Raw genomic sequence first — 25,773 nt, forward strand, 5'->3', positions numbered from 1 at the left:
AATTCCATAATTTTGTGGGTCACTCAAAACATATGAGATCCACCAAATACTGAAAAAGTTGGCCTGCATTCTAAAAATAGATTCCTCAAAATACCTATGAGACTTTAACTAAGATGGAGAAACCTCAGGAAAGAAACCAACCACCTCTTCAAAATACCTGTATTTATTACACCAAAACTCAAATGTCAAGCAGCTCACATATTTTTTTTCCTTCTAGGTCGCCCAAATGTGACAACAACGAGACAAAAATGTTTGTATGTATCCAAACAAAACCACAAAATCGAAGTCCAATAAAGGTACGTTCATACAAAACTCACATGGGTCTTTAAATGCAACAGAAGTGGCATACACAGATTAACAGGTACAAAAAGACAGATGCATAAAATAAAAGCTAGCATTTTGTGTTTCTTATGCCTGTTGAAATGTAGAACATCCCACTAGCAATAACATGGAGGGAATAAAACACAGCAGTGTTAACTCAGATTTCAGCTCTTATTTACAGAATTTAGATGGTAACATTGCAGAATATTCTTTCTTTCATAAAGAAAGAATATTTTTTATTTTTTCATCAAAAAAATAGCTTATAAAAGCTGGATATTATCAACCGTTATTGGAGAGCACTGCTGATGTCAGTGGGTATCAGTATTCACAGCTTGATTAATCAATTGCTATCCTACAGCTCAGGCTACACCTGCAGTGATTATTTCAGTCAGTTCTGAGAGACAGTAACTCCTCTCTTACCTGATCACCTTTCCAAAGGGCCCTTCACGGGTTTTCCAAATTTCAGTGCTAATGCTGACTGCAGCATTAACACAGCAGGACAGAAATAAGACAATCACAGGGCATTTTTTTATTCTTCCGATTTTTTTAATTTTGCCTTTTTTCCTCTTCCTGAAGAAGCTTTGGCTGTTTCAGTTTGCTTTACAGTTTCAGCAGGTTTCTTTTTTAACTTTTGCTTTTTGGAACGCACCAGGTCTTCACGTCCCAGTTCAATCATTTTTGCTTCCCACAACTTCATTTCATTCTCATACCGAATCTTATCATCTTCAGCAAGCTGCAAGTATGGCTGAAAGAAAATAAGGTATCAAGAAGTTACAGAAGGGGCTTTTTCTGGAAAACTGCCATGACACAAAGGTGACTTAGAACAACACCCGTGCAGTGAACAGCCCAGGCATTTGCTTTCTACCCCAGCTAATTGAAAAAAAAAAAATCAAAATGCAGAAAAATACAAAGCTTTATCACTAAATTGCAGTTATGTCAGCAGCTGGCCATTCCTGAAGAGGAAATTTATTCAGTTCTGCTGATTCACTTTTGATTTGCTCATCTACAGGTTCATAGTTCAATACACTCAGAAAGCTGGCAGAAAATTATCCCCCAGACAACCAAAGTTAATAAATTACCCTGTGCATATCACTTGTGGATTTCTGTTACTCTCCCCTGTAAGAAGTCTTTCCACGAGCAGCAAATTCTTATGCTGGTGTTTAAAGATATTATGGATGATTATAAAAAAAATAAAATTGTTACGTATTATTCCACCTTTTTTTCTAGATGTTGCTTAGCATCCACTTTAAGGCACACCAAACTTCCATCCTATTCCACTGACTCACATTTCAACAACACTATGAATTAAATGGTCACTACTGGAATAAAGGTAATGACAATCTTTTTCAAGATGCATAAAGATCTTGGAGTATTTTCCTCAGTATTATAATTTCGGCAACTGACTTCAAGATCTTGTATGAATTTATCAATTTTGACTCAGGTTTTTAATTCTGATTAATCAGATCCTCATTCAAATCCTCTGACATACCTGTTTTTGGGAAGCAGACATTTTTTGCCACGTATCAAATAGTTTCTTCAGCTTTGCCTATGGGATACAGAACATGCAATACGTGAGAGTTATTTTAGGAGTAGACGGACTTCAGAGGGGTACAGATAAATACTGCACGAGTGAAAGTCAAGCATAAACCAATGCAAAAAAGCACCAAGTCACAAAAGCTTGCTTCCCCTTATTTACCCTTTTAATGTAAGTAAATAATAAACTGTATTGTTCAAAACAAGCTTCTGGGCATCATCTGAGCCACATTTACAGTGCAGGCCTCAGCTGACTGGAGAAACCTGCCTTGTACATGGAAAACTGAGGAATGAACTATATGCACCATCCCGACTTACTGACTAAATGTGTAGGGTAAGGAACACATGAGGCACACAGGGTGGGTCTGCAGCACCTCAAGTGCTATAATCCACCAGTGTATCTTAAACCACCCCAAAGCACAGTTTAGTGCAGAACTTTTGAGTTTGCTGAGGAACTCCTGTATTCCCTTAACACCAGCTGAACTACAGGAGGTATGATAAACTGCTACTGCCAGAACAGGAGCACACCACACAACTCTTTGAAAAACTGTATTTCTACATCAAAACAAAGGGAAGGAGAATTCTCTCCTTACAAAAGGAACAGATAAAGTCTGTAACACTGAAGTGCAAAAAATAGCACAAATGTTTTTAAGTTTACATACTACACAGCACTTTTTTATACAGGCCATGCTAGCAGTATAGCCACATTGCCACAGCTTAAAAAAATAACCTAAGCAATGCAGTATCCAGATAGTGAACTACTGAACAGTATCTCTGAAAATGACAGAATCTAAACTACATTTTTCTGAATACAATGGATATATTTTTAAAAAATAGTATTTCCTGGCTTACCACAGGTGAATTTCCCTCACTTTCTTGAAAATTTTCTGACAGGAAGATGTTAAAGCCACTACGAGCTCTTTTAGGTTTTCCAAGTAGATTCAATTCCTTTAAAAACAACAAGAGAAGTTACTCCATCTACCAAGCATGTACTTGTTCCAAAACTAAACTCAGTATTTATCTTTATATTTTATGCAAAAATCAAACACAAATTCTTTCTTTGGTGTTTTATTCTGTAAACTGGACTGTATGTCAAGACGCTCTTAGTGCTTTTCAAGACTAATGTTAAACTACAAAAAGCTAGCAACTTGAGTTTTCACAAGTTGTTGAAAAAACATTTAAAACTGGTTCTTACTTCAGCTAAGTCTTCCAGAAACCAGAGAGTGCTACTAAATTCAACTCTGTAAGGAAGTCATGATGACAGATTTTCTATTATTCTTCAGTAAGACTTCAGTTTCTGGTGTGAAATACTGCCTGTGTGCAGAGAAGAGGGCAGACACTTATCTGTGGGAGGCGAGAAGGTGGAAGAGAACTGTGTTTCTTTATCAGAGTGTTTTGCCTATAGGGACAGCAAGTTATAGATGCAATTACACTTCCCGTTTTCTCCAGTCCTGACATTCCCACTAGAGCCTAGGTGCTGTAAGTTAACATCTGCTTAGGTATTAGAAACACCAACTGAATTCCTTGTGGTGCCATCCTCTAAAAAGGAGCAGCAGAATCATTAAGATTACAAACTCCCTCTAAACAGGGGTCTTTTAAACCAAATTTGTTTTGCTTTTGCCAATTAGGGCGATGCCACAGTTTAATTCACCAAAAAAAAATAAGCAATACATAACCCCTTTGACCTTTCCAGACAAACCATAATATTGTACTGTCACAGGTGGTTCTGTCTCTAAGGATTTATACATAAACCAGCCAAAAAGGAATAGGGAAGATGGTCCTTATGAATATGCTAGTAAAGGACACAAACAGATATCACAGCAGCAGCTACACAGTGGCAGAGCCCAAAAAAAGAAGAAAAAAAGGCTACTTCAAACAGCTGCTACCTTGTAGGCCCTAATGAGGTAACAGATACAAGGTCTTTGTGAAAAGCCATTTCTGGATGTCTTCCCATCTGAAGAAAGTGTTGCTGGTCCAAATGTCTTTTAGTGCCTATCCTTTCTCTAGTAGCTCTAGAAACAGGGAGAAAAAAAGCATAGAGAAGCTACCTCTAAGCACGAAGATCCATGCTAGTTCTGTGCTCTTCAAGCACAGGAAAGCCACTAAACTAGCTGCTAACACCAGTAATTATTTTAGTCCATGGCATTTTTGGAGGTTTGTGTATGTTGTGTGTTTTTTTTTCTTTTCTGAGTTGCTTTTGTATTTCTAAAACATGCTTCAACTCTGCTTTGTATACTAGACAAACAGACTTCAGGTTCCCTGAGAGAAAAGAAACCTGAACTTCAAAATACTTACTCTTTTTGCCCTGATTGATCTTCTCTTTGCCAGTTGTTTTCTCCTTTCCTCTTTCAAAGCAGCAGCCTGGGCTGGAGTCAGTTGGGCTTTGTAAGCGGCCATCTGCTCTCCGTATCTTTTCCAGTCTGTCTTTCTTGCTTCCTCATAAACCTACAGCACAAACCAGCACCAGCCTTAAACTTAAGCTAGATGCTTTCAGTCAGAAGCACTTGACCATTGGACAAGCTAACACTTCTAACCTATGAGCAGAAAAATTACCGACTGAAAAACTTGTACCAGAGCATCAGATTTTAATCTGTTTGATCCCCTGTTCCACATTTCAGAGAAGGGAAAGGTACACAGAGTGAGAAGTCCAGAAGGGATGTGAGAGCACCTCAAGTCTACTGAATATTTCCTTTAGGAAACAGAATTTAGTTCCTAACTGCCTCGAATTGCTAACTGCAGTCAAGGAAGAACAATCATTACTTTGCTATAAATAGCATTTAAATCCATCAGCAAGTCCTAGAGTTGCTTTACTTTATCCCTTGAAACTGCCACCCAGAGAAACTTCACTACTTATGACTTAATTTGATGACTTTTAAAGAAATTTATATGAAACAAAAGAAGTTGGTCCTTCCAACAAAATTAACTGAGATTTCACCTACCATATACATGAGAGCAGAACAACTTTACAAAACTTGTATTGTACATGTAATGCAATATTGCCATTCAAAAAGGAGAAATAATTGGTTTGCAGCCCCACAGCCACATGGAGTGAGAGAGCTGTGTGTGTCATTTCTCTGGCACCAGACTAAAACTATTAAAGCCAAGGTCACCTACAAGTGCAAGTACAACTAGCAAAGTATCTTCCTGTATTGGGTTTGCACGGCCAGATTCTGGTGGTGAGGGGAGTACAGGCATGGCTCCTATGAGAAGCCTGATGGAGCCAAGACCAGCCAGCTCCAAGTGGCACCTGCTATTGGCCATCAGTGACGGTGCTGGCACCTCAGGGCTAACAGAGTTAAGGCAGTGAAAAAGAAAGCTGCACAACTTCAGCCAGAGAAAGGAGGCAGACCATGTCAGAAGAATACTTCTACTGATCCTAAGGTCAGGGAAGGAGAGGCAGGAGATGTTCCAGGCACCAGAGCTGAGGTTCCCCTTCAGCCTGGGGTGCAGCCCATGGCGAGGCAGCTGTGCCCCTGCAGCCCAGGGTGGAGCAGAGATCACCTGCAGCCCGTGGAGGAGACCACAGTGGAGCAGGGGGATGCCCAAAGGGGGCTGTGACCCCGTGTAAAGCCTGCTTCTGAAGGACACGTGCTGGAGCAGTTCCTGAAGAACTGCAGCCCATGGGAAAGACTCACATTGTGAGCAGTTCATGGGGGTTGTCCCCTGAGGAAGGGAGCCCAAGTTCTCCCACTGAACAGGAAGGAGCAGCTGAGGTCAGTCCAACACATGGTGGACTGACCTCAGCCCCCATTCCCTGTGCTCCTGCACTGCTGTCAGGAGGAAGTAGAGAAATTGGGAGTGATGTTGAGCCTGGGAAGAGGGGAGAGTAGGGGAAAAGGTGTCTTAGGATATGAGTTTTTATTTCTCATTATCCTACTCTGATTTCCCCAAGTGAAGTTTGTTCTGCCCTGACAGAAGCTGCTGAGGGACCTCTCCTGCTTTATTCAGACCCACAAATGTTTTGCTGTATTTTCTCTCCCCTGCCCAGCTGAGAGTGGCTTTGGTGGGCATCTGGCATTCAGCCAGGATCATCCCACCACACTTCCTCTGAGTTATTCAAAGCTCCCAATTCTCCCAGCTGTTTTGATATCTGAACCTTTGTACACACTTGCTTTTTCAAGCCCTTTAAAAAAAAAACCAACCAACCAAAAAACCCCACCAGACTAAATAAAGAAACCACAAGACACCAGACCAAATAAAACCCGACCACCTGTAGAATTCAAAGTACTCAGGGAAAGGATACAACCTTACCTGCTTCTGTGATGCTGGTAACTCCTTCCACGCACCTGCTAATTTTTTAATCAGTTCTGTGTTGCTCGCTTCTGTAATAAAGATCAACATTGTACCTTTAGTAAGCTTCTTCAATTTTTCCCAAGGAAAGCTGTCAAAGGTATCATCTTCCTATACAAACGCATTTTTGTCCTTTCATAAAACTAACTCACTGTGGCAGTTAAAGGGTACTGCAATATTTGGGGGATGGGGAAGAGTCACTGCTCACCTGGAACACAACATACAGTAAATAAACTGAAGCACCATTTCAAGGCAGCTATTTTTACTCCACAACAATTTCAGATTTTTTGGTTTTTTAGCTGGATACTTTTCCATACAATGCAAGATGGTCTGTATTTGGAGGGAGGAGCAGGGAAGAAACCAAAAGTAAAATTTCCAGTTCTATATGAGAGTGTGGAACTCCTGAACTGGTGAGCTAAACAGGGTAGCAAATGGTTTTCCCTACTTAAATCTTCCTCAGGATTTGCCCAATATGACCATAGTTATTTAAACATTTTAACCTTCAACAGTATTTCAAAACCAGCTTATCTTTCTATTCTTCATCTCTCTGGCAAGAGTCACAGCATTGCCTGTAAGTAAAGTTTTTGATAGTAAATCAAACATATTCACAGAAAACCATTTCCCTCTAAATACACTTACTTTTTCTCCCATATACAGTGATGCAATCCAATACCTGCCATTTTTCAATTACTAAGCTTCAAAATAAAATCACGCACAGCTCACATCATTGGCAAAAATGTACTTCAAATTCAGAGTTCAAAAATAATTAAGGCTCCTAAGTCATTGTTAACATGTATTACCTAGGCAAAGTATTTAATCAAGCACTTTTAAAGTTACACACACACGTTCATTTTGTTGACTTTTGAAGCACGGAAGACCAAGCAGGCACGTGCAGGCAGTGAGCATGACCGTGCTGGAGTCCCTTGGGGCGGGCACAGATACACAGACGGGTTGGCTCTCAGATCACGCCTCAGATCGTTCCCGACGCTCGGGTTTACAGAGGGATTGCTGCTCCGGCTTCCCGGCCCACCCCGCTCCGGGGGCGCAGGCCACGGCCCCGCTCTGGGGGCGGCGGTACCGGAGCCGCGGCTCCCAACAGCGCCAACCGCGAGCCCGCCTCCCCTCCAACCTCGTACCTGGGTTTTTTTCCCGAAAGGCCGGACGGTTGTCCATCACAAAACGAAAATAGGCGGTGAGGGGCCGCTTCGGGCGCTGAATCGAGCTGGTCCCTCGAGACAGGCAGCGCTCCGCCGCGCCGCCGGCCCTGCATACAACGGCACCGTCGAGGAGGGTCCCTGTGCCCCGCTCGCGCAGCCCCGCTCCCGTCCCGCACCGGAGGAGCCGCCGCCCGCCCGCGGCCGTGACCAGGCCCAGGCCCAGGCCCAGGCCCAGGCCCGCGGCCCGGCCCAGCAAGGCCGCTGCCGCCGCCATGCCGGCCCGCCGCGCCTGCGCGCCACGGCGCGCGGCACCCTGGGACGGCGGCGTGAGGGGCGGGGCCAGGGCGGCCCCACAAGGTGACACCGCTACAACGGTGAGCCTCGCCACAAGGGTGACACCGCCACGAGGTGACACCGCTACAACGGTGAGCCTCGCCACAAGGGTGACACCGCTACAACGGTGAGCCTCGCCACAAGGGTGACACCGCCACGAGGTGACACCGCCACAGGGAGACACCACCACAAAGGTGACACCACGGCCCCGAAGGTTCCGCACCGCGGGCGGGTTCGTTGTGTGCACCCACAGGAGCACATGCAGACAGAAACGGTAACAGAGATCAGAACCAAGTGGGCAGTAATTGATTCTGTTGATGAGGTGTGACCAAAACCAAACCGCACAGCTTCGCTGTTTCCCTTCGCAACGGTGAGCTGTTGGGCGCAGCTGTGTCTGAAACAGCAGGCGCCACTGCTCCGACCAGTTCTCGGGGAAAAATATTTACTTTATTTATTTTTTTCCCATCGTAGTACACAGCACAGAATAAAGTAAACTTTTCAGCCTTGGAAATAGAATTAGTATAAAAAGCATTAACCGAAGAGCTCTGAAGGTGCAGTAGTGGAAGTGTTTCTCTCCACAGATTGAACCCAGACACTTCATAGCATGACTGAAGTCTTAAAAAATGTATTTATTTCACTGTGATAATTTTAAAAGCAGAAAGGCTGAACTGCTAGGAGTATCATAAGAATCAAAGATTTAGCTTCACACCTCTAAACCAGCATGATCATAGACAAGTTCCTTTTTTATTATTTACATATGCTTAATATGTCCTACACATGGGTGTTGGTTGGTTTTCAATCCTCCTGCTGGTTTCATACTGTGGTGGAAAGTCATTAATGCATGGCACAAAGCAAAAATATTACCAGGTAAAGCATAAATGTTTTCAAACCATCCCTAACACAAACTCATAAACCAAAATAAACCAAGTCCAACTCCTGACTTCACACAGTTCTATACAGATATTCCAAAATTTTAAGTAACTTCTAGTACAAAGAGATTGCTATTTTACATAGAAAAAATAAACACCATGAACACATTCTGATGGTCAGTTTTCTACAATCATTGGAGCAATGATGTCTTGCCTTCCTAGCTACATTGCCCTAGTTCAAATATAATGAAGCACTCAGTAACAAAAAAAATCCATTTAGTCAGCTTGCAAAATGTTGTGAACAGGGATATTTTAAAATTATTAGAACCACTCTCAATCAAGCTGTTTCAAATGTCACCATTACATCACAGATAAAACTGGCACAGAAATGACATTTTCCCATATGTGACCAACTTAAGGTGAGTAAATCAAGAAACATGAAGTTAATATCCCACTGGTAGGAATAAAAGCTCCTACTGTGCATGCTTACCACCTGTACCCCACATTCCAGTTTGATGCATATTCAAATAAAAAACAATAATAAAACCCCAAACCAAATATATCTGTCATGTTAAAAATGTATTTTATGATAACAAATTTCCCAACAGAACGTAATTTTTCTTTCATGTGCAAGATACAGATAAAAATATTTAGTCATCTTTTTTTTATTTTCAAATAACCAAGAATGAATGGTAGGAAATCAAGAGTATTTCTGCTTTTGATCTATGTTTTAAGAACAGATTGCTCCTCTCCAGCACTTTTGGTTTTCCACATGCATAGTCTGAAGCAACTGAAGTGAAAGCTAATGGACAAGTTACTTTCAAGTGTGAGGAGGAAAATTACTTTCAAGTGTGAGTTTACTGTAACATTCTGATATTACAAGTACACCACCGTAACAGACCCTTGTGATTCTCTCCTCCATACATGGATATTGGTGTAGCATGGCATTAACCTATTTGAAATCCTCTTATCCAACAATGGGCATAATATGCTAAATCCACTAGGCTAGAACTAGCATAAAAATTAACTTAGAGCCCAGTTCTAAGTAGTACATTATGCATGGCTTTATTGGGCATTTTGTCTACAAGAAACATACACACTACTGGCAGTTCTCTGTTAGAATGTTGGAACAAGTACTTCAAGGATATGCATGAGTTAAGATAAAAAAATAGCCAAGGAAAGTAGAAAATGTATTTTATTTATATGGAAAAGGCTACATCTGGATTTGTAAAAGGTCTGTGATAGTATTATGTTGCCCACACGTCACAAATCAGTTGTGAATAGCAACAAAAGAGTTACATATCTTTCTACATACCAGTGCAATTAGTTCACATTGCAATAAAATTAAGTCAAGTATGCAACAGAATCAAAACCAAGTGTTTCTCCATAATCAGCATACAAAGATTTACAGTGCAAAGATAATTTTAGGTTTTAAGAAGTCTGCAGTCAGTCTTCAAAATATTCTAATGGGTGAGATACTCCAATTATTTTCACTATTAGCAGTTGTATTTTGTCAATACTGTGCACAAGCAAGTCTAAACTGAAATGACTTACATTGTAAATAAAATAGTCTATACAGTAAAAAATACAAATTATATAAGAACTAACAAAAAGAAACTTGAACACACTTATGAAACAGACAACATACTTCAATGACACACATACAGTATTCATCACATGAAAACAGCTAATTTTTCCAGCAAAAATAATTTCACTGATTTACAACTGAATTATAGATCTTGTAGTCTGAAGATGCAGGTGTCCAACTCTTAAAAACTATAATAAATGTCTTCTGCAAAGCATACAAAGAGGATAAATATTCTTAACAAAGTCATAAGGTTATTTTTGGAAGTTTGTTCTCTCTTGCTCCAGAAACACACTTACACAGGTGAAAAAAAATTCAAGGGGTGTCACATTGAAACCATAAACTGTGCTCCATTTCCTTCTAATTTTGAAAAAAACTAGAATTTACAGTACTCTGTGGTATATGAAAATGTCTTCAAAAATTTACATTGCATATTTCTGAGTCCATTCTCTTGCATGTCTGTTGTATCTGTACGTGCAGAAAGAAGGCATTACAGTGAAGAGCTGTTAGTGATACACTGACAATGGCCACATATTTACTTAATACAGCTGTTATTGAGCTTTTCACCTCTGAGCAGAGGCAAAGAACATTAAAAAAAGTCTAAAAGCTAACAAGTATATACCCACTACACATTCAGTTTCTAAAGTTATGTATCAAAGCTATTCAGACTCAAACTTCACAGGTTTGCATTAAATTGTGTAGCATTGTGCATCCTTCATTTGTATTTCATGACTGGTTCCCTTATCTGTACCTTAACAGGAATTTGTTGTCAATTACTTCTAAAGGCATAAGCGATTAAGAGTCTAACAAAGTTTACATATTTTAGTACCACGAAATTCCATATAATTAACTGGGATTTTATTCTCTGTTCTGCACTGCCAGCTGCATTTCAGAACTTGAAAAGAAAATTTTCTGAAAAGCATTTTTTACTAGGTTTTAAGTCTTGGGTCTTTTCCTTCTGGTATGAAGCTGATTATCTTGTAATTCCATAATCCCAAGGGTAAATGTCCTTAGAGAGTTGATAGCTTCCACTCTGGTCCTTACATTTGCTACATTCTATTCATCAGACTGGATTCACTTTCTTGAGTCAACCAGAAAAAAATGCTGACAAGTTTTTAACTCTTAAGATCAGTATAGCAACTCATTTACTAATTGGTTTTCTTCTTAAGAATATGCTACCATACAAGTCTCTGGATTTTAACTTATAATAAAATACTCATAGATAAATGCTCAGGGGCAACCAGATGTATCTTTCATTTCCTAAATCCAAGGTAAAAAAAAAAAAAATTTAATAGGTGATCATCACAAGATAAAGCTACAGTCAAGACTACATATTTTCTTACTTTCCCTAGCAATGATTAAATTTTGTGATTTGGAGATAGAAAACCATCCCTCATTTACTTCCTTCACAAACAGGAGGTACAACAGCTGAAATCACTAATAAGTAGGTGGGTAGAAAAAAGCTGATGCACAACATCCTCAACTTGAACACTATCTATTTTGTAGAATCAGCTACAGCATTCAGGCACTTCAGAAGTTACATGATTTGACTATACCACACACTGAACTGTGAGAAGAAGGCCATTTTAGTAGGAAATACTAGACCACAGATGTCCATGTAACTTCTACATCACTCCTTTGCTGTCTACTGCTCAAGGTAAAGGCAATACTCAAACCTTCCTGAATCTGTGATATGTGTTGAGCCACAGGCCACTGCATACACTGCAAGAAGTCTTCAATGGCTCAACACTGAAAAATAGGTACCAAATAACTCAGTCAGTTAAACAGAAGGTCAAAAATTCTTCTGTACGGGTTTTACAACCAGAGGATTGCAGTAGCAACAAATAACTCATATTTGGGAAAATAATTTTTATGCAATCAATCTGTTACACAAAAGCATGAAGGTTTTATGTAATTAAGTACGAAAAAATGAGTTACCAACAGCTGTGTATGCCTACAGTTTTCTACTTGCCATCACTATTCTCAGTATTTAAAGAGCTAATCCTGTGGAAATCTAGGAAAAGAGTATTGCTAAATATAATATCAAAGGTGCATAGCAGATAGCCATCTGCAAGTACCACACACACAATTACGTATGTTATACTCACTTTTCCTTGTCTGACTTGTAGATCTGTGCAATATCTGGTACTAAAGGATCATCTGGATTAGGATCACAAAGTAAGGAGCATATGGACAATAAAACTAAATAAAAGAGACACTAGATTAAACAAGTTAGTTTGCTTTATTTCTACAATCCTTTAATGTATTCCAGTATACTGAAGGAGGGTGGTAGGAGGGTATTAGAAAAAGAATGCATATTAGTATTAAGTTGTCATTTAACAGTTCTGTCCAGAAATGTTTATACAGCAGCATTTTTCTAGGGCCTAAGTAAACACCTGATACAAGCCCAGGGAATTTGTAACCATGAACCTGTACCTTTTGTAATGATCTCTCTCCGACATCCTAGCCTAGGAACATTAGCCCAACTACAGACTACACAGTTACATATAGATATTGGTCAAAACTAAGCTTTCCATCTGCAATTAAGTAACTAATATTATTAATATTACATTGCCATGCAGTACTCTAGTTGTGCATATCCTTCTCCACTTCTGTGCTGACAGTTATTCTCTCAATCATAAGAACATTTTACCTAAGTGTGACTTCCATTTTGGGAAATACTTGTTCAGCATTAAATACAGGTATTCACTTATAATTACATATTAATTTCCTGGTATTGAACCAAGGAGGTTTGATTTTTTTGCCTAACATTTTTAGGCCATAATTTTCAGGCCATTTTTATTTTTATGGTCGGAACTAATATGCATACAAGAATACACAATTAAATAATTCTAAATGTGTTGTGAAAGGGAACTTCATGCTGCCATAAGAATCAACTGTAGAATACCTTTTTTCCCCCCTGCTTTAGCTTGTTACCCAAGAGACCACACCTATTTTCAGGAGTAGAAAGTTCAGCCACTTCAATACTGACTTATTTTAAGTGCCAGTAATATGAGAAAATCAGGTTAGAATACATGGTCACACAGATGGTCAGAGGTGCTATAATATGCTGTAAACTTTTCATTCAAAGACTACAAAGGAGAAATTTCCATGAGTCACTGAGCTAATTTCCAGTTTATGAAATACATAATCTGCAAGCAGGTTAAAAGCACATAGTATCTGAACATGAGACCAGCAGACTGATCCACTTTATAACCAAAGAAGTCCTCAACAAGTAAAGAGATAGAAAACTGCTGAAGATCTAGAAATTTTACGGGTTTTCAGTTGTAGATGCCAAGTGTTAAACCTAAGTGCCAATTTTCATTTGCTTAATAACTAGAAACAAGACAATTTTTGGATAGCTATAAAACAACTAATTTATGTGAAAAAGAATTATACCAATTACACATAAGAGTAATTGAAGTCTTTAGCAATGACTTCAGGAAAGAGAATATTAGACTTAGATTTTATTTGGCTTGTGAGATTATTGCACAGGCCTGTAAGCAAGAGAAGTTGTTTTTCCAAGGAGGTGCAGCAACTGGACTTGCATAGTGCAATTTCCATTGGACAAAGACCCACAGTTTTTTCTTTGCTTGTGCACCCAATGCAATGACACTTTGGCACATAGCTTAGAGAGCTCCCAAGTACATGAGATGTGATACGGCTTGACCTTTTGAGTCACATGAGAAATTTCTGTAATATGACTTAAGTGTGCCTTAGAAATTTGAAGATGGGTGAGGAGAAGCAACAGCACTCACATTTTAAGCAGCTTTTTAAGTGACACAAAATGCCTGAAAACTTAACTACAGGATGAGAATATTTTAATACAACTCTTACTGATGACTGTGAAAGGAGCTACATTTTAAAATCTCCATCTTACAAAGGAATGCAAACCAGAAAAAACTACCTCATTTTTAAAGAAAGCGTAACTAAGACCTTAGTCCACATAAGGATGCACAGGCAGCCCGAAGAGTCATCAACAGGCAATCATGTAAGCTCACACAACGTCAGTATCAGGGCTTCACATTTACTTCCAAGTTGTGATTTGCAAGCCCTGCTCATCAGTTTCTCCTCCAGTCAGCTACCACATTTCAGGCTAATTGTACATTATTATCTTACCCAACCTGGTTTAGAATATTTCTTCGATGTGCACGCATTTTTTTGCAATTTGACATTCCCAATAAACTGCACAAGATCTTGGATCATAACAACAATTCCAATGAAATTTGCCTCTTCTGAAACATGTAGGATAACTGAGTTCCCACTGCTTGTCTTTAAGACAGTGCAATAATACACAAAAAAAGTGCCATGGCAGTGTATGCAGCTTCATACATGCATTATCAAATCAGTGAGTTTACCTTTAGAAACAGTCAGAGCTGGTGACCATTGTGATCTCAAGATATCAAGACAAATACTCCCATTACTGTTTATGTTTGGGTGATATATTTTTGTTGTAAAAGCAATCTGTAATAAAAAATAAATAAAATTTAAATAAATAAAGAAATAAAAATAAAACAAATAAAAATTAAAAAAAACCATCATTAGACTTGGAATCCTTAAAATCATCCCTTCCTTTCCAGTCATATCAGATCTGCCAACACCATTTTTTACAGTCTTATCTGCAGCCATGAAGAACGTGTATACTATTGCTCACCTTTCCAGTTTAACTTCCAAAATTAAGCCTCAAAGAATAAATTTTGACCAAAAAACTTTCTTTCCTTAAAAGAAAGGACTTACCTTTGGTGGTTTGAAAGGATAGTCTGTTGGAAAGTGTACTGTGAGAAAAAATACTCCCCCTTGATATGCACTATCAGGCTGAGAAAAAAACAAAACAAAACACATTAACATATTTCAGCTGTTTTGGAGCTTTCCTTCTAAAAAATCCATTTTTTCTCCAGTACATACCCCACTATGGGCCATAAACTGGGAAGGCACAGAGGAACTGAACCCTCCCACAGCCTTAACTGTGGCTACTACTGCAGCAGCACAACACAATTATTGAGCACTGCCCTTCTGAGGAGAAAAAGAGAGGTAGGTCAATAGCTTCAGTGCACTAAAGGGAATACAAAAACCAGAGCAGGTCCTCCAAATCCTCTCTCCGAGCAAGACCACAGCTGCTCTGATCTTCATTCTTAAGCTACAAACATACTTAGCCTAAGAAGTGGCTTTTCTTTGCAGATGCCAAGAGTGGGATTTTCCAACATAATCAAGTTCATTATGATGGTATAAGGGGGTTTTAAAACACAAAACATCTCTGACCTGTACAAATCTGTGAACATGCATTTTGTTAGACAACACGTGCACAGGTTTACATCCTGGTTGCACACAGTTAATAGATAGAAATACTTTTGTTGTAGTCATCGAAGAACTTTCATTTTTTATTAACTAAAAAGGTGAGCTGGAAAGTCTTGATGCTAAGTGATAGAGAGCAGTTCTGCCATTTCTGGTTAAGAGAAAGAAGAAAACTGCTCTCATCTCATGGTAAGTTTACAACAACCATGTAAGAACTCAATCACACAAACCTGAAGATCAAGTTTTTGGGTTTTCTTATGAAAGGAAAGCCAGACTATTTTTAAGTAAAACCTTTACCTTGGAAATTAACAGTTTTAGAGATGACTATAAGACTTTAAGAGGCAACATTTCACAATGGTCTGCTAAGCCATGCTGCCTTACATGCTCAAAGTGCAGAGAGGGCTGCAGAGTAAGGCAGGTTATATACTGTCATGCTAAGTCAGCACTAGCTGACCTCAGAAGATTGCCACTGTACTTCCAATTAGGTTTCAAAGGACCTCTTCTTACAAATACTAAATGGATTTTTCAAAGGTAAAGTAAGCTAAAGATGAGACAAAGTTCAGTGTCAAAAAGAAACCAAAGTGAAGTCACTCTATGTTTTATGAGCAAGGTAAATAAAACAAATTTATGATACCCACAGACAGAAGAGGTTATCCTACTTCCACACATAGGAAATTAATTCTGAATATAGGCTTTAGTCCTATGCTACCCTTGGGCCATCAGGAAACATACAGAATGTGCAACCCTAATTTCTTTTGTTGTCAAGATCAAGGATTAATATCTGAAGTGTTCTGTTCCTGTACCTCTGCAGATACAGCTGAGAAATGCTGGCAAGAGATGCTCATTCTTACCCTTAACTAGAGACATCTGAGGAACTTAAAGCAAAGAAAATAATATTTTCCACTATAGAATATGAAAGCTGAACTGAAAGCTGAAGAAGACAATGGAATTTAAGCCAAAATCTATGTGGTAATATTTTCTTTACTCATGCCATCAGAGTCATTCTGGACAGAGACCTATTGGTGGCAACCAGCACATAAGCTTTTGTTAACTCTTCATCACCACTTTGCCATTTACCCTTTGGCAGTGCAAGAGGGCAAGAGTCAGAAGGCCTTGGTATGTGGAAGAACATACCAACATGCTGGTTGTTCAAGCCAAAGGGCAAAGGCATTAGTGTACTACGGAAAACAGCTGCTGAGGGACCATGGACAAGCTGGACAACAAACTCCAGCACACCACCAGCAAATTAGTGACTGATCTTTCACTGCTTCAGAACTGTGCTGAAAACGGAGAATTACTTCAAAGCAGACACATTTCCACTTTTCTCCAAGAATTAATGCTACATCTTAATGGGTTAAGTATTATCTCAAAATTTCACCTGGCACAGTGACTCAGCTCACTCTCTGAACTAGAGACTCTTATTTCCAAATTATTAAATCCAAAAGGAAAACACGAGGAATACAAACCTCTTACCAGGATTTTAATAAGCACATCTTCCCTCAGATCATGGTTGTTCTTTATTATTTTTCTTGCTAAAATTCTTCTCAGTTTTCCTTCAAAGCGTTCTGGTTTTAAGCTTTTTTGGTAATTTCTTATGTCATTACCTTCACGAGAGTCATCATTTTCTCAACTCAAGGAAAGCACCTTTCTCACACAAAAACCAACAAAAGCACCCCACTGCTGGCCTGCAGTTTGCAAAAGCCATATGCTTTTGCCAGAGTCACATCACAGCTATCAAATAAAATAAGCTCCATCTAAAAGTCCTCTGAAGCTCCAGTCTTGTTACCAACTTTAATATTAGATTTCATCCAATCTTCCTCCTTTCAGATGGATGAATCTTCCAGAACTGATCATCTCTGAAAAGCAAGCTCTTTGCTCTGTAGCCCTTATCACCAACTCAAACACCACAGCTGGCTAATTAAGAACCTCTAACTTCATGAAGAGGAGGGATTTTTGAGGAGATACAGAAAACAGCTGGTACCAGACTAATAAGAACAACAATGCCACCCTAAAGTTTTAAGCTATACACAGCACAGCTGAGTGTGTGTGGCTACTGTGTTTACAAAAACCCAAATGACTCCTTCTGTAACAAAAAGGGAAGCAAGGTCTTAAATTTTAAGGGGCACAATTCCTATACTTACGGGTCCCATAATAGTTGCTTGCCAATGAAACACTGAAAGGCAAAAAAGATACAACAATTAGAGATTTTCTGAGCCTTTCCAGAACTGAAATGTACTGAATCTATTAGGAAGAGCTTACAGTCATCTCCAACAGGTCCGGCAGAACAGTGGGCTGGTGGATCTCGCTGCAGATCACTTAGTTCCTGCAAGGAACACAAAAATATTTGAAAGACATGAAAATCCATACCACTTGGCAGCATCCCTTCAAAAGTGGGAACACAAACCAATTTTATTAAACCCGTGGGCATTTTTTGTAGTATTTTGATAAAACAGTCAACACTTGAAATGTCCTTTGAAACTGAAACTGCTTTTTTGCCAGATGGCCTGCAGCTAACACGTGCTAGAAATTAATATCCAAAAGAACTTAAGTTGCAACTAAGTTCATAATAAGTTCAATATACTTGAAGGAGTCAAAACAAAAAGGGTTTCTTGATTAGTCTGTAAACTCACCGTTTAATTTAGTTAGGTGCTAATCTGATCATTCCCTCAGCTTTTGATTTTACAAAAGTTTCTGTATTGCCTAGTCTATGGACATTAGCTGAGCTACACTGGCTCATAAAATGTTTGCAGCCTGCCCAGAGACGATGTATGAACATAATATAAAGGGTCCTAACTAAATTGAAAATTAAAGGAAAAATATTAGCTCTACACCTTATTTATTGTACCTTGATTCAGTTACCTGCATACTTTTAATGACTACTAAAATACTCCCAAGTTGAAATTTAAGCACTCAGAGGAGCTTTTGGTGGTCAACTGATTTATTTCTCTTACATGAGTCCACACAGTCCCAAATAATTTAAAATTATTATGTGATTTCACAAAACTAGCACTGTTTTTCATCTGATTTATCATCACTATTTCAAACAGAAAACAAGACAGGCAGTAATGTTAGTTCATTTTCCTCATTTAATTCAATATACTCCTTTTGATGTCTGAACTTTTATTGTACTAAGGAAAACTTTTTCCAAATCTAGGCTGATAGAAACTCTCCTGTAGGAACTTTAATGACTACATACAAGTACTTCCTTTGAAAAAAGTAAAAGGTGTGTGTAAGTAACTCAATTCTTTACTCAAAACATGCACATATAAGTTGACAATAGACATAAGCAGGTCTGCGAGTTTACCTTAAGAAGTAACACCAGAAACATTTCTACTCAAAATACATTAGTCAAGGCAACTACTTAAAAAAATCAAGGTTTAAACTGGAACTAAGTTTAACTCAAGTGTAGAATTAGCGTACTTAGTGTGATCAGGCCTTACAGATAATTTGAAGGGTTAAAAATCTACACTTCTCAACTCCTGTGATATAGTCTTCCATTTATGACATCCAGTAAATATTTCAACTCAATTTACCATGGGCCCAACACCTAAATTCAGCGAGACTTACAGGTCCACTCGTGGCCCTGAAATCAAAGAAAGCACCACATCTTACTACTGCTCTGAAGTGACTTCTCACAATCTTGTGATTTAAAACAAGACAGACACTTTTTCCTATACTGAAATAGCACAGGTTGTCAATTGGCATCTCTTGTCTGCGCTTTAACTTTATTCTGCACTTTAACTTTTATTGGTGACACTGTATGCTGATCCAGAAAGAACACTCTGGGATAGACTTTAACTAATAAAAAGAAGTGCAGTTCCTATTTTAATCAGAGGATTCAAATTTCATTAAGGAGTGATTCTAAGAACCAGCTATTTATGCAAAGCCAAGCCACTGCCAGTATACACAGAGAGTCAACAAATCTCAAGTTTCCAGCAGTCACCAGGGACAAACATGACCCGCAGCAGAGCTGTTACACATGCTGTCTTCTAATTTGCAACTCAAGATCTAACCTAAGAAAAGAAGATAAAGTCTTGTACATGCACTAAAACACCCCAACCAAAACCAAAAAGCTGCACTACAGCACCAAAACAGAAAACTCAGACTAACAATCATGCATTTTGCAACAGTCATTATTGACTACTAAATTCAAGGCAGTAACTGGAAAAATATGTAGCTTAAACTTTTCAGAAAGCCTCTGAAGTATATGCAAACATTCCATATGCATATAGGAGCTACCAGGCAACCACTTAGAGTCAGTCTGTAACAGTGCTTTTGTTGCTAGATGTATTCATCAAGATCTTTACATACCCCAAAACCACACAAATTTGTTTTCTTTCATATATACACATGTACTTAAAAATTAACAGAACTGGGGAATGCTCCTTGGGTATACACTTCAATTTGTTCAGGCTAAAAAGGCACTGACATCTGTTCATGATTAGGAAAAAAACCAACAAATATTTTTCATCATACATTGATGAGACCCCACAACTATAAACCCCTGTTATTAATATTTCCTAACAACAATGAAGAAAAGGTTCTCTTCAATCAGCTTCACCAAATGAGAGCAATGTTCACAAATACATTCTGAGAGCTTCTGCAGCTACGAAACATAAAGCCAGGTAAAACTTCAAAATCAGTAGAGCAAATTCAAGCTGCATTTTGCGTCCATATGTGAAGCTAGTGTGGTTTAAAAATACAAGTGGTAACACGATCCAACAGTATGAACAGTTTGAATCTTTTATACACAAAAATTCAGATCAAGCTGTGATAAAAAGGAAGAACTATTCAGCTTTATATTGTTGATTATGCTTTTATTAAGCTTTAGGTTTAAAGCAAAATTATCTGGAGAGCTGTAAGACCTAGGCTTCAAGTTTTCCTATACCTTTTGAAGCAGGGCAAGGAGATACTCAGATGTCCCTGAATCAGACTGACCTGCCAGTGCCCAGAATTGAACACTGCAGAACAGAAATGAGTATCCTCTAAATACATGTAGAAAAACTTCTTCATGACTTTACATATTCACAAAAGAATGAGAATACAAGAATTCTTTATACAAAGCACAGATGCTCTTTAGAAGAAGGCCAAAACTTTGCTTTGTTAAGGGATAAGGCTGAAGATTCACAAAGTTTAACCTGCTGAAACCTCATCAAGTGCAAGATAACTGCACATGAGGCAGTACACAGTCAACACTAAAGCTTGCCCTCTAATTTTAAGTTAATTTTAAGTTAAGCAGCTTTGTCCAAGCTTTATGGATTACTACCATGCAGCTGCATGAGGCAGGTCTGGTCACTTCAAGGGTCTGCACAAATACTGTTGGTCACTGGTATAGAAAGTGCTGGTGCAAGACGTACATATGCTGGCAAACAGATCTATAGCTCAAAGCAGTGCAGATTCATTTTCAAAAGATAAAGTCACCACTATAAATTACAGTGTACACTGGTGCAACATCTTTTATGAGAATACTTAAACCCAAGATCCTGTCTGCAAGAGATGCATCAGAAGAAGTAGGAGTTATTTCAAACACTGGTGAACGTGGCAGCGTAAGAGCGCCTCTCAAGAGCTCCAACACATGCCACACTGTCCCAGCACAGCCACGATAAACATGCATGGAGAAAAATACCTAAGCTGGGGACAGTGGTAGGAATAAATCCTCTAATCCTCTCATACAAAACATTTCAGGGTAGAATAGAATACTAATGGTTAACATACTACTGGAGACGGGCAAAGCCTCCAAATGATCACTTTCCCTTGCAACACAGAAGTTCCTGAACAGCCCTGTAGACAGCATGAAGCAAAAATTCAAGTTTAACAGCTGTAAAAAACAGGCTGTGATAAGCTATACACATTGGAGACGTTTCTGAACGTGCACACTAATACCCATGGTCAGAATAATACAGATGTATTTCATAAAAGTATGAAGTTGAAGACTGCAAGGCCAATTTAACACTTAGATATGCTTGATTAGCATCCAGGCTTCTCTCCCAAAAAGCTAATGGAGCAGCATTGTAAAGGACACTTTGGTGATAAGGAAATAAATGTTCTCAGCATAAAAGTCCTAAACATGTCTTTTTTCAGTCAAAAAAAAGTTTCAGAAAAAAAGACTGCAGATTATCTGAAGACCAAAATAAACTGCAGACAGCATCACTAAAAGCTATTTTCATTCTCCAAACAACACAAAACCACAACCTTTCTCCACATTATTATTTAAAATATAGATTTATATTTGTCAGTTGTGTTCTTAATTTCTTGCACAAAATGCACTGTAGACCACAGACTTATTTCCCACCAATTCCATGCATACACTGCTGCTTGGAACTATTTGTCATAAAACCCCACAGTGATCATACTTAAGACTAGTTAAAGAATTCTCTGGTTCTTCACGAATTTGGTAAATATAAAGCACATATTTATAATAAGATTTGTTGATATAATGGTTGGTAGTAAATATTCTATTTCCATACATTGTTCTAATGCAAAAAAAAATTGCTAAAATATGTAGTATCCCAGCTGAGGTTTTGAAAGTAAATTCAAACATTTTATGTTAGGGCCGAAAAGGTTTCCTAGTTATGTCAATTACCATCCAAAGGCTGCAGGTTTAAAGTCAAAATCTAAACCACAAATAGCAGTAATTTTGAGTCAATACACAGTAACAAAAGTTATTTTCAACATAACTTTTCAAGTTAGTATGTCCTGTTAGCCTATGCATATATGAAATACATACTGAACCCCAGAGACATATAGTTCACTGAAACAACTCAACGTTTGAATGCTTCTATTCTTACTGAGTTGTAGAAGAAAACCAATCAAGCACTATGTATCAATAAGATAAGAACAAGAGCTATTCTTAAAGCAGTGTTCAACTCTATCTTCTCCTTCCTGGTTTCAAAATGTCTTCTAAAATCTCTTGAAGTCCTATTTTATTTATGCCTGAACAAAACTATGTACGAGACAGCTTTGAGCATTAACAAGCACATCAACCTCTCACTAACACTGGAGGAACATGCAGGTACAGGACTTATAAAAACAATCTCAGCTGCAATATGGAACTAACAGGATGGCAAACTCTGCAAATTAGATATGTGAACAAAGAATTTGGAACAGAAACCCCAGAAAAATGGTTCTGCATAAGACAGATGGACAGAACTGAGACCTACACACTATTTTGCAGAGCCTGACAGACTGAATTATTTTCCACCTTTCACAAAAGTCATGGTATCTCACTTTCCAGAGGTGGCAAGAATAAAGGCTTCTTTGCACAGTATTTCTTCTCAGTTAAAAAACCTACACTATTTGTTTTGCTTTCATCATTTGCAACATCTGGAATTTACACTGCCCACAAAAATGTGCTGTTCTTTCAGTGCCCCAAGGAACATCACAGACGGTGTAAACTGAACTTTTTTGACAGTACAGAAATTCAGTGCCTCTATCATACAACTGCAAAGCAAAGCACTCACAAGGCAAATGAACACAGGATCCTCAGCTTATGATGAGTAAGAATCCCCCGACCCCAAACTCTCTGAGGAACTCTGAGATGAGTTTGTCATGGAGACACTGCTGACAGCTGTGCCTGCAGAGCAGGGCTTCACGTCCTCACTATTCTTCCACCTACAGCACTAAGATCAACATAGCTCCATCTGCAGTGATCAGCTTCTTCACTGCTTACTCAGTTGCCCCTTTTTTAAGAAAGCTCCCAAGCACAATATATCTTTCTGTAACTAGGGTACAGTCTTGCAAGTCCACATGCTATCCTCCTTTGAGGAGCCCCTCAAAGACAATCAGTCAAAGGCAGGATGCAATTACACAGGTCTCAATGGCAATATTACTTAGAAATCAGACAGTATGAAAAAAATACGCTTACTAACAGGTTGACATATTATAGCTTTGCTTCCTTTGTAGGTGTTATCACACTGAACACACAAATTATCTAAATTACTGTAAACAAACACTCAAGCTTGACACCAAAATCCCTTAGCTTCATTTAAGCACAATTCTGAACCACCCTAGACCCACCAAAGCTTAACTTCAGACAATATGTCTAGACTGATGAGCTCCAAGCAATACCACTGTGTTTGCCGACAGTGTTTTGTTCTCCAAAGAATTCCTCTAGGCACTCTGAAACCACAGCACTTCCTCTACTCCAGATCTTATCCCCTCCTATCCTTCAGATACAACATAACTATCAACCTCGACAGCCAGTCTGAAACACCAGGAAAGTAGAGGAGACAAACCAACCAACATACAAATACATTTCATCTACCATTAAACTTCCATTTCCATGATTTTTGGGGAAAATTTTATGTATTACAATGACATCCTAACAGTTTGTCTTTTCAAACTTCTCCACTTCATTTTAATTTTCCATTTGAAACAAATTTATTTCCTTGCCATTCCCTTTCCTCTTCTACTTCTCGAGAGACAGACTGCTAGCCAAATCCCTCTAGTAGAATTTTTTTTCTTCTCCTGGAAAGGCAGAAGAGAGTGATGAGGGTAGTTAATGGGAAAAAAAGAAAACCAGCAGTAGTCATTTCTGCAGCAAACTAGAAGCAAGTGGTAACCAGTTTCAAATTTAATCTCAACTCTTCTTGGAGTTACCTTAGCCAATATCTGTTCATGTTTCAGGTAGAAGTTATTGTATAACCAGGAAATCTCATAGCACCTCACAGCAGGTTAGAAAGCATCACTTCATTTTGAAAGAGTAGAAACAGAATTTAATAAGGCTAACAGAATGAAAGATACTTAGATAAAAAGCCTAACCATAATTTCACATCTATCAAAAGTTCTCAAATGCCACATTAAAGAAAATTGTGGCTTTCCAATATGTATGAACGTCTCTAAAGCAGAAAGAAAGTTACGCAGGGAACATGATAAAAGGATGAAGACTAATTAATTCTATTCTAGCAGGACCTTATTTGGAAAGCCCCAAATCACCACTCCATCTCAAAAATACTAGATTACCAGACTTTCCCCTTTGTCTGTTTATCTTAGCAGAAAGAAGATGAATAAGAATTGGAAAGATATGGTAATCAGAACAATCCTTTTCTTGAAATCTGAGGATAAAGAGATGTTCAAGAAGAGGTGGGAAATGAAAGTGACAACAAGAGGCAAACCATTTGTGTAATATGTAGAAGCACGACAAAGTTACTGCTAAAGAAAACCACTGTGATCATTTGTTTATATTTGATATAATGGTCGAATGCAACATTCATGGCAAACATGTGATATGAAGGAACAAAATTGTCCTGTAACTGCACTTTGTGTAAAGACATAAGCTTTACAGCATGAGACAGGACTACCAGCTTCTGGTAGAAATCCATCCAAGTAAGCTGATACCTACTGTAGGGTATCCCAAATCTGCCTACCGTGGGGTTAATTGGTCACTATAGAATCCTATTTCTGCAATACCAATGGCTTCCGACAGCAAAAGGGAATCCTGCACAAGAAATAATCGCACCGTCACATAACCAGGATAGCAGCAATGCCGCCTTAACATGGCACATCAACAGCAACCAAACACCACGGATTCTGTTCCACGGCCAAAGCACTAACCTTAACTCCCCTCCCGTGCTGGCCGCGCTACCCTGTCTGTCGTGTACAGCGATCAGCTCAGCCTTGCCAAACAAAAGGAAACCGGGAACTCACAGCTTGAACCAGGCCATTACAAGTATCAGCCCAAAACACTACAATTGGGATACGCTCAAAGGTCACGCCAAGAACTACGCTGACAACACTTCTAAACCCAGGCAACAGCCCGTGCACAACGGCAGCGACTGATGTTGTCCCTGCGCCTCTGCTGAAGGCTCCCCGTCAGCACCTCGGCTTTCCCCGCTCCCGCACGCCGCTCGGAGCACCGCGCCTGGTCCACAAACCACCTTAAGCACCGACTCGGGGTGCGGGGCCTTCAGGGAGGCAGAGTCCCGAAACCGTGAGGCGGCCAGACAAGAGCCCCCCCCCCCCCCCTCCGTCTCACACCCACTCTTCTTCCCCAGCTGTCGGCGAGGGAAGGACGAGTCCTGGTAAAGAAAGCGCGCGGCAGCGGCTGCCGCGACACCTCTCGCTGAGCCCGGTCTGGCCGCCGCCTCAACCCCCGGCAACGGGGGGGGGGGGGGGGGGAGAGGGGGGGCAGCTCCGGCGACTACCCGAAGGCAGGGGGACCTTTCCGCCCCCTCCCACGGCTCGGCCCCACTCACTTTTTGTATCCGCTTCAGCGCCATGGGAACGCGCGGCGGGAGCGCGAAGCAGGCGGCGGGAGCGCGGGGCGGGAGCGCGGCCGGGGCGGGGCGGGCGGCGGGAGCGCGCGCCGTGGGAGCGGGAGGGGCGGGGGCGCAATCGCCGTGCCTTTTGTGTCCTCCTGCGCATGCGGAGCCGCGGCCGCGCGCGGGGCTCGCCG

General features: G+C 39.7%; 3 protein-coding genes across 6 annotated transcripts in view; 1 reads left to right on the forward strand and 2 right to left on the reverse strand.

Moving 5' to 3' along the window:
* The window catches only part of REEP3 (receptor accessory protein 3), a 45,339-nt gene extending 45,043 nt beyond the window's left edge, over positions 1 to 296 (forward strand). For all 3 annotated transcript variants that reach the window (XR_008438204.1, XR_008438205.1, XR_008438206.1), the window contains one exon: positions 218 to 296. The gene's annotated coding sequence lies outside the window, so the exon portion shown is untranslated. The remainder of the gene's footprint in view (positions 1 to 217) is intronic.
* TFAM (transcription factor A, mitochondrial) lies at positions 148 to 7,590 on the reverse strand. Its single transcript, XM_053984296.1, has 6 exons — positions 7,281 to 7,590; positions 6,106 to 6,176; positions 4,150 to 4,299; positions 2,707 to 2,802; positions 1,811 to 1,867; positions 148 to 1,066 (listed from the first exon to the last, which is right to left on the reverse strand). Exons 1-6 carry the CDS (start codon positions 7,573 to 7,575, stop codon positions 851 to 853), a joined length of 885 nt encoding a protein of 294 aa, XP_053840271.1. The 5' UTR covers positions 7,576 to 7,590; the 3' UTR covers positions 148 to 850.
* Positions 7,591 to 9,680: 2,090 nt separating this feature from the next.
* UBE2D1 (ubiquitin conjugating enzyme E2 D1) lies at positions 9,681 to 25,665 on the reverse strand. Of its 2 annotated transcripts, none has more exons than XM_053984299.1 (7): positions 25,574 to 25,665; positions 17,640 to 17,703; positions 17,522 to 17,553; positions 14,826 to 14,903; positions 14,447 to 14,552; positions 12,197 to 12,290; positions 9,681 to 10,556 (listed from the first exon to the last, which is right to left on the reverse strand). In XM_053984299.1, exons 1-7 carry the CDS (start codon positions 25,595 to 25,597, stop codon positions 10,511 to 10,513), a joined length of 444 nt encoding a protein of 147 aa, XP_053840274.1. In that variant the 5' UTR covers positions 25,598 to 25,665; the 3' UTR covers positions 9,681 to 10,510. The 2 variants fall into 2 exon arrangements, with proteins under 2 accessions (XP_053840274.1, XP_053840275.1); XM_053984300.1 differs by lacking the exon at positions 25,574 to 25,665 and adding an exon at positions 24,746 to 24,763.
* Positions 25,666 to 25,773: the final 108 nt, after the last annotated feature.

This window comes from Vidua macroura, chromosome 8, assembly GCF_024509145.1.
Source record: "Vidua macroura isolate BioBank_ID:100142 chromosome 8, ASM2450914v1, whole genome shotgun sequence".
Lineage (NCBI taxonomy): Eukaryota > Metazoa > Chordata > Aves > Passeriformes > Viduidae > Vidua > Vidua macroura.

Bases quoted from the DNA above. Each gene is read 5' to 3' on its own strand.
- UBE2D1 (XM_053984299.1), bottom strand. From the start codon at position 25,597: ATGGCGCTGAAGCGGATACAAAAA. The intron at 17,554-17,639 runs GTAAGCTCTTCC...TTTGCCTTTCAG, and splicing joins CGGACCTGTTGGAGATGACT to TGTTTCATTGGCAAGCAACT. The intron at 14,904-17,521 runs GTAAGTATAGGA...TTTTTTTCTCAG, and splicing joins AAGCAACTATTATGGGACCC to CCTGATAGTGCATATCAAGG.
- TFAM (XM_053984296.1), bottom strand. From the start codon at position 7,575: ATGGCGGCGGCAGCGGCCTTGCTGGGCCGGGCCGCGGGCCTGGGCCTG. The intron at 6,177-7,280 runs GTACGAGGTTGG...TCTTTATTACAG, and splicing joins CTTTCGGGAAAAAAACCCAG to AAGCGAGCAACACAGAACTG. The intron at 1,067-1,810 runs GTATGTCAGAGG...ATTTTCTTTCAG, and splicing joins TGTCTGCTTCCCAAAAACAG to CCATACTTGCAGCTTGCTGA.